The following is an 8,670-nucleotide window of genomic DNA, read 5'->3' as shown; positions in this document are numbered from 1 at the left end:
AAGGGAAGTGATTATTCCTCTCTTCAGCGCTGGTGGGGCTACATCTGGAATACTGTATTCAGTTCTGGGCCCCCCTACTACAGAAAGGATGTGGGCAAATTGGCAGCAAGAGTCTAGTTGAGAGCAACAAAAATGGTTCAGGGGCTGGGGGACATGACTTATGAGGAAAGACTGAGAGAACAGGGCTTATTTAATCTAAAGAGGAGACAGAGGGGACTTAATAGCAGTCTACACCTACCTGAAGTAAAGTTTGAAAGACGATGGAACTAGACTGGTCTCAGTGGTGGCAGATGATAGAACAAAGAGCAACAGTTTCAAGTTGCAGCAGGGGGAGCTTAGGTTAGATATTAGGAAGAATTTTCTCACTAAGAGGGTAGTAAAACTGGAACAGGTTACCCAGAGAGGTAGTAGAAGCTCCATCCTTGGAGGTTTTCAAGACCTGGTTAGACAAAGCTTTAGCTGAGATACCTAGTTGGAGATGGTCCTGCTTTGAGCAGGGGGTTGGACTAGATGACTTTCTGAAGTCCTTTCCAACCCCAACTTTCTATGATTCAGCCTGCACTTCAGAAGCTGGAAGTCTGGAGGTATAGGGGCCTGACCACCACTCCCCATCAGTCACTCTGGAGTGGCCAGAGTCCATCAGGCAACTACAGCATCAAAAGCAAAGCTGAAAAAAACAAGGTCTCGGAGCATCTGCTTGGTTTCATCACAGTAAGCCTTCTACCACAGAGACCACCACCCACTGAGTAATTTATCCCAGGGGAGGGGAGAAGGGGTGTGGATTACTGTTGTGAAGCGCTGTAGGTGCTGGGATCACCTCCAGCAAGGAGTCATGATTCAGGATGCCATGCAGGTGCTCTTGCCCCCTTCAGGTTCCTTGAACAAAGAGCCACTCACTGAAATTGAACACAAGTCCTTTATGGCCAAGAGAAAATACACCCTTCTGCAGCCACTAATTAGCCTGCAGGACTCCTCACCACAGGGCAGTACTGAGGCAAAGAGTTTTTAACCTGATTAAAAAGAATTACTAAACTCATCAGTGAAAGAATAGCACCTGCAGTTCCAATAGGCAGCTAGAATTACCAAGGCTGTCACTCTTCATCATGCAGAACATGGTAAGGTGATCACTAGCCTGACAAAACAGATCTTCCTCACCTCCTGCTAGATACTGGGCACACTACATTTATCCATAGGTAGAACAGACTGGCTGGGCAGCTGGCCTGAGATGTCGCTATAGCTAGGTACTGCATGTGTGCCTTTCCCACCCAGCAAAAGCTCAGTGATACCGACTGAAAACCCATATTTGAGTCAGTATCAGTATCTCTAAGCTAGGGTGGTGTGGGGTTGATAGCCCAGAGGTTGCACGTTCAAGCCCAAAGCAGAAGCACTTACCATGCAGCCCTGTCAGATTCCAATGAATCTGCAAATTCTGCTAAATACTTTGTCACAAGGACATGAGAAAGGAAAGGAAGCATCTCCAACCCCAGCTCCTTATAGTCATGGCCAGTGCCCTGCCACTGCCACCTTCACCCACAAGCTCAACTAGGGGACCCAGTACTTATACACTGCAGCCACTGTTCACTGTTGCCTCTTGGGAAAGATGTCAAGGGGCCAGGAATTCACTGTTATACCCAACTCCAGAGCATGTAGCCACATGCATCTCCATGTACTCCCACAAGCCCACCCCCTGGAGTGAAGATTACACAGGAGGCAAAGCTGCCAGTAGCATTCTGGAGTCTTTGCACTTGCAGAAACATGGGAGGGACATGCCAAGTGCTCAAGCGGTTTTACCCAGTGCCAAAATACCATCATTGTCCTGTCTGGGGAGAAGTCTAATTGCACAAAGGCCCAGACCATCTAGTAGCAAGGGAGCAGGTTTAAGGATCTGATCAGCAGCAAGGCAAGAACCTAAATGCACTCCCTGCTGAACAGCCCTGACCATGTGATGCAACTGGGAAGGCAGCCCAGGTCTCACACCCAAGAGACACTGTATGTGTGCACATCCCAGCAAAGACTGCAGCTAGCCTCATCTACAGCATGGAGGCGAGGAGCCTCTGGAGGTGCTGCATCCCATCCAAACAAGCTCTGTGTGGAAGCAGCTTCACCACTCAGGTAGCCCTAATCAGGCAGCTCTCCCCTTCAGCTCCCATCTGCTCTAGGGATTGGAAAAGCTTCCACTGGCCTTTCTCAAGGAGGGATCCCTGTGGCAACGAACCACTCGGGCTATTTAATGCTTATTGCTGAAATATTTATTGACATTGGCAAACTTCCAAAGAGGGAGCTTGGGAAGCCAGCAGTCTGAGCCAATCTTACACCACAACTCCCAGCAACTAGAGACAGGATTCATCTACTTGTTTTTTTTTAAAGGGTTTTAATTAAAACAAAACAAAAAAATGAACTTAAATCCAAGTGTTTAATGGGGAACTAACAGCCCTGGGCCTCCAGCAATTCCCAGCTTCCATCCTGTGGAACAGTGCTTTCCCAGTACAAGCCTCAGCCAAGTCAATGTCTCCATAACTTACCATCCATTGTCTGCCCCCTCCCCAGCTTGTGGCTATTTACAGGGCAACATTCAGAGCTACGCTGGACAGCAGGGAGATGTAGTGCCACGGGAACACCAAGTATGTACATTCAGAGGGAGGAGGAGAGGACAGCTCATCCTTGGCCCTCAATACCACTGGGAGGCTTCCACGTACCTCCAGGAGCAGGGCTTCTGCTGGGTGAAGGCTGGAGAGAACTCTTTGGAGAGCTGATTGCTGTGATGTGGAGGAGGGCCCTTCTCTACAGCTGAGATGTGGAGGCAGATGATGAGAAGCAGTGATGCTGGTTGGCCATGCACAGCCCCATCTCCTCCCAAAGTGCTTTCCAGGGGTCCCATCTTCGTGACAAGTACTCCCCTCCCCCATGAGGTGGTCTCTCTCCAGCCTACCATGTTGCAAAGAACCCAGTGGAAGAATGAAGCTGGGAGGTTCCTTCATGCTCCTGCTCCAGATGGTCCAGCCCAGCTGTGGTTTCAGGGAGATGATATGAAAACACCCCTAGTCCAGCACTGCCAATGGATCTCCAGACATCCAAGGAGAGAGAGACAGACGGAGAGTGAGTAAGGCATGGTGCCAGCCCAGCAAGCTTGGAGAGCAGTCTGCAGCAGGACATGCCTGTGCTGCCACAGCTGGGGCTGCAGAGAGAATCCAGTCAAGCCAACTTCACCCTCCTGTCAATAATCTTCTACCCAACCATTTTCTGATATGAACGCATCTATCACCTCTTTCATAGCAAGGTTGGGAATCAGCTGGTCCTGGGTCAAAGGGCTTCGAGTCACAGGATCAAAGTGTCCCACACGCTGAAAGGGAAGGGAGGCCATGAGGAGGATGGACTGAGTGCCAACTAAGCTAAGCTTCCCCCCCACACTACCACCCTAGGCCTGTTGGCCCTACCAAGCAGTCCCCTAGGCTGCAGACCCTGGGTCTGACCCTATCTGCACAATGAAGACCAGATGCCACAGCCAGGCAATTCAACCCTTTCTCCCCACCCTTTGGATCACCACTTCCTTCTTAGAACCATACCCTGCCCCACCTAGAGACTGATGTTAGAAGTGCATTATCTCTCCCTCCTACTGAGCAGAAATGGTTTCCATCACAAGCCCCAACTGCTCCTGCTGCTGTGGGAACCTGGGAGAAAGAACCTGGCCCCAGAGTGGTGAGAGAAGCAATGCAATAAACAGAACAGACCCTGAGACCGTAAATGATCTCTAATTAGTTAGGTCCCACTACTTATATGAAGCATCTTTCAACTTTGCTCAAACTAAAGCCCTTCCACCTCCCTCCTCTTCCCAATAGGAGCCTGAGGCAACAGACAGACTGTCGTCAAGTGGAGCTGGATCCCAGAGTGAACAGCCCCTCACCAAGGAGCCCTGGACAGCTGAAGTTAAAGCAGGACCTAGAAACTAACACAGAACAGCTGTTCTTTACTGCCCCAGCATGGCACAAGGAGAGGCAGGACAAGGTAAGTGGGACCAAGCTGGACTAAGGCTTTCCAGTAGGACATCGTCAACTCAAAAGTGCTGTTCTTACTCACCAGTGCTACCATCCATCCAGAAGGAATGGACAGCCGCACCTACACCAATGCTGATTCCTCCCTCATGATCAAGGCCTGGGGCTAGCTACAGTAGCAGCACAGTGCCTAAAGAGGCTCCAAGATGGGGGAAGCTGCCCTCTGACTCTCTCTTGTTCAAGAAAACCTCACAGGGAAGGGGCTGGAGGTTTAGCCTGTGGCACCATTCCCCCTATAAAAGGCAGTTTCCAAAATGTACAGGAGTTTTTCACACCTCAGAGGGGAAAACTATAAAGCCACAGGAAGAGAGAGCACTGGCAGCAACTTCAACTGAAGAAGCCAATACACCTATAAGTCACCATCTCCCAAGAGTCTTCCCCGCATCTCTCACCCACCCAACCTCCCCACTCCCCCAGATGCTGAATACTCAGACTCCCCCATTACCTGGAGATGTTCCTCTATATCTTTCCTGTCATAGGTAATCCCACTGGGCGTGATACAGGGCTCTCGCATCAGTTCAAAACTGATCTTTCCACACAGGTAGTCAGGGATGTCCCGCTTCTGACTCGAGAGATTGAGGTGCAGCATTAGGGAGCTGCTGAGCTACAAGACCCTCACTCCCTTCCCCACGCCGCTGCCACAAGCCGACAAGCAGCTGAAGCAGGAACAGGGCCTCAGCATGGACAGGAGCCGCACAGAGCTCATAGTTTCTTCTCCCATGGGGCTCCACCCCTGCTGCCCTGCCTTCCTGCCAGGTGAGGACACAAGAAAGGTCCTTCACTCATGGCAGACATCAGGTAAGCCAGGAGGGGCAGGTGGAGGCATAGGTTTTTACATCTCTCCATTCCAAGGGTTTGTTTCCTCCCCATGAAATCCCACCCCAGATAGAGCCACCACCATGCAGCTTTTATTCCATCCATGGCAGATGCACAAGAGCCTTGGAGAACATCTGCCGATGCAGGGACAGTCCCCAGCTCTCTCTCATCACATAGCTCCAGGCACCTGGCACAGAAGCTCCCATTTTAGACAGAGATTGCCAGTGAGTTCCAGATGGCTCTGGCAGCATGGTCAGGGGGAGGAGAATGGGAAGGGTGGGATAAGCCACTGGGTCTCTTTGGTACCTTGAGCCAAGCTAGCAAATGCAGGTCTGCCCCACCCACAAGCACACCACATGCCATCCTGACAAGGGCAGCAGCACCTGTCCAACACAGCCTCACCTTCCTCTTCTCATCCACCTGAGAGAAGAGCTCATCCATATCTGCCAGGTATTTGTCCTGGAAGAAAAACAGCCTCTTTAATGGGAGGGGCCTGCAGGACTTAGTTGCTGCTTCAGCATTGGAGCCTGAAGAATTTGGTCTCTGTTAACGTCCCAGATGGAGATCAGTGCCTCTCCCTACAGCATGGGCTTCACGGCAGTATTGCCACTTACACAGAATATGTGGCTCACAGGAGCAGTTGGAAAAGGGGCTCCATGTGCCCAGGGATTTCCAGGACCAGTTTAGGTCTCTCACCCTCCATTGGCTCCTGCCAGCGCTGGGCAGGGGCAAACTGCATTCAGACAGAACCTTCTTACAGGTGCTGCTCTTGTCCATGAAAGTGAGAAAGCATCCAGCACCACTAAATGGTTAGTGCTCCTGACCGCTGTACAGGAGAGCTGGACGCAAGGTTCAAGCAGGAGGCTGCATAGTGGCAGCATAATGGAGAAGGTGGAGGATGGTGTAGCATGTCAAATCATAGAGGCCAATAGGTTGATAAAGCAGCAGCAGAGGCAGGGCTTCCGAAGAGTCTCTAAAAGGTGCCTGAAGAACTGGTGGGAGATGCAGGCTGTGAGGTGAAGCCACGAAAAAGCCCACTGTGCCCTGAGCACACACCACACAGCAGACAAGCTACCTTGGGTGATGCATCGCACAGCATGGACAGGGCACAGGATATGAACAGGGGAAGCAATACCATTCAACCTATTTTTGACATGGGCTGCAGCTGCTGGTATTGGACAGGCACCTGGTGCAAAAAGAGCTTCAGAAGCAGGCTGCATTATACAGCCACTGAGCACTGGAGACAGCAGCCACTGTGAGGGGAACCTGCTTTGTTTCCATGACCTGTTGCAATTGTGATTATAGCCCTGCTCCTAACAGTCATCCTCGCTCAGCATAGCAGTCTGGAAAGCAGGACATGGTGACAGCCACTTCCCCTTTGTGCTCCAGAATCCCCACAAAGGTTTTACTGTGGCATCTCTTGGTGCCCCCATGGGTTCAACCACCCAGAGGTCACCCGTAGGGCCATGCTCACCTCAAAAAGGTCTGGCTACCACCTTTCATGCTAGGGTGGCCCCCCAAGGAAGCAACACCCCCCAGGTTTGCTGCTCTCCCCAAGCAAAACCACACTGAAACAGTCCAACCCCACCTGGGATTCCCAAATGTACAGTGAGGGAGATGCCTTACATGTTTGGCTTCAATGTTGGCCAGCTGAGCCCTGCCCCGGTTCTCATCCATGTTTTCCTCTTGCTGTGTCCTTCGGCATTCATCCAGCTCCCTAGGACAGACACAGAAGAATATTATAGCGCAGAGTAAGCTTTGGCAAGCAACCACGAACATCATGCTGGAGAAGGAGGAGCAGTCACCTCCAAATTAACACAGGTCCCTGGCACAAAGCCTCCGACTATCTCAGAAAGAGGCTCTCCACCAACTATAACAGCACCAGACTCCTTAGGGCAACAGTAGATACCAGCAGATGTGCAACCCCTTGGCCTTCCTCACACCCCAGATGGCAAAGTCAGTCTATGGGGCCAGGCCGCCCTCATCCTTCAGAGGACTCTCCAATTCCTTCCCCGTTTGCAGAGGCCTGGCACTCTTCCAGGCCATGCCTCTGAGCTGCTGAGGGAGAAGAGATTCCTACCCACATTACCTCTCCTTCTCAGCCATGATGAGTTTGGTCAGGTAGGAGTGCAACTCATTTTCCTGGTTGATCCGTTTCTCCTCAATGCTGTTCCAGCGCTTCTTCTTGGCAATCCGCAGGGCACTTGGAATGTCATCCCCAAAATTCAGGCGCTGCTCCTTGGCGAGATTGTGGGCTGAGGAGACAAAGTAGAGGTCAGCAGAGAAGACTTCCTAAACCCACTTGGCAGTGCAGCTCATCACCAGAAGTGTAATACCAGCCTCTAGATGGTGGTTTCACTCTTTCTGCTCCAGCCACGCCAGCACCTACACATGCAGGGCAGACTGAAGTTGACATCTACAGCGTTAAGTGGCTAATACGCTCCTGAGGGGCACCATCAAGTCATGCTGCTGCTATGGCACAAAGCAGCAAATGGGGAGGGCTCATTAAACTTGAAGCTGCAGGCTACAACCTGAACCCCACCATACAAGCCGCAGAGAAGCTGCTTGGGGACTGAATTCCAAGCAGCTGCCAAAGAAACTGATTCCCCCTTGGGCCTCACCCGCAACCACATGACTGGTGTGTGGTCAAGCACAGAGGCACTGAACTCCAAGCTGCCCCCTGCTCAACTCCAGCTTTTCCTACTTTGTATTCACAGGCCGTAGTTTTACAGGTGGGTACTACTTGTGCCCATTCAGGATGGGAGGCCTGCCTGCAGCTTAGTCAGGGCCTCCATCCTAGCATCTATGAACAGAGAAAGGCCACATCCCCTGCTGGTAACTTAAAAGCAGCCAGGACACTCCTATTAGCGGGAAAGGTCAATAGACTATGAAGGCCATCAATGCCTTGAGTCAGGCCCAGCTGCCTGTTGACTGGCAGGCACTCACCCCTCTGCAGGTTAGCGATGGCCTCATCATAGTTCTCCATCTCCATCTGGCACTGTCCCAGGAAGAAGTGGGCCTTCACAGACTGGCTGTCTAGCTCCAGCGCATGCTTGCAGTCTGCCAAGGCTTTATCGTGCTGCTGCATCTTCAGGTAGCACAAGGCCCGGTTGGTGTAATACACGGCCACCAAGGGATTGCGGTTCTGGAAGGAGACCTGCGTGCCTTAGGAGCAGCCCAGAGCAATGCCGGCCCCCAGACTTCCCTAACCGCTGGGGCTGGGAGGCTTCCTGGTGCGCGACTGCTTTCCACTACTCTCCTGGGCCATTACACAGTCTATTGGACTGCACTCAATCTTGAGCATATTTTGACCTTTGCTTGTTACTGGCTGTCATTATGCAAATGTGTATGTTGTACCATCTTTACAAAACCTCCTTTTCCTCAGTGCTGCTTATGTTAACATCTACAGTACTGCAGGGGCAGACCTCGTGCTCTGGACCACTTGTTTGGGGCTGTGACGGGCGCTAACTCCACCTGCCCCCTCCAAGCCACCCCTGCCCTCCTGCCTGCTCCTGGGCCAGGGCAGGAACCAGCGCTAAAGGGCCTCCCCCGGCCCGCCGCGTCCCGGGAGCAGCCGGCAGGGAGCTCTGCCGTGGCCCGCGGGGCCCTGCCGGCCTGGCGCGCTGGAGGGCGGCGGGGCCCGGCAGAGGACGCCCAGCGGCGGCACCGCCCCCCGCCCGGCCCTTCCCCCGGCCTCGCACTCACGATGGCGCGGCCGTAGCAGGCGGCCGCCTCGGGATACTTGCGGCCGACGAAGAGGCGGTTGCCTTGCTCCTTGTGCTCCTGCGCGCTGTGGCTCTTCTCG

At 52.6% G+C, this 8,670-nt stretch overlaps 1 protein-coding gene across 1 annotated transcript; it reads right to left on the bottom strand.

Moving 5' to 3' along the window:
* Nucleotides 1-1,040: 1,040 nt before the first annotated feature.
* STUB1 (STIP1 homology and U-box containing protein 1) lies at nucleotides 1,041-8,664 on the bottom strand. The gene is made up of 7 exons (XM_019539856.1): nucleotides 8,571-8,664; nucleotides 7,812-8,010; nucleotides 6,955-7,120; nucleotides 6,492-6,582; nucleotides 5,268-5,324; nucleotides 4,495-4,611; nucleotides 1,041-3,340 (listed from the first exon to the last, which is right to left on the bottom strand). Exons 2-7 carry the CDS (start codon nucleotides 7,951-7,953, stop codon nucleotides 3,215-3,217), a joined length of 699 nt encoding a protein of 232 aa, XP_019395401.1. The 5' UTR covers nucleotides 7,954-8,010; nucleotides 8,571-8,664; the 3' UTR covers nucleotides 1,041-3,214.
* Between the last annotated feature and the right edge of the window lie 6 nt (nucleotides 8,665-8,670).

Source organism: Crocodylus porosus, unplaced genomic scaffold (genome assembly GCF_001723895.1).
Source record: "Crocodylus porosus isolate Cpor-Errol unplaced genomic scaffold, CroPor_comp1, whole genome shotgun sequence".
Lineage (NCBI taxonomy): Eukaryota > Metazoa > Chordata > Crocodylia > Crocodylidae > Crocodylus > Crocodylus porosus.
This window is presented reverse-complemented; position numbering and strand designations above follow the sequence as displayed.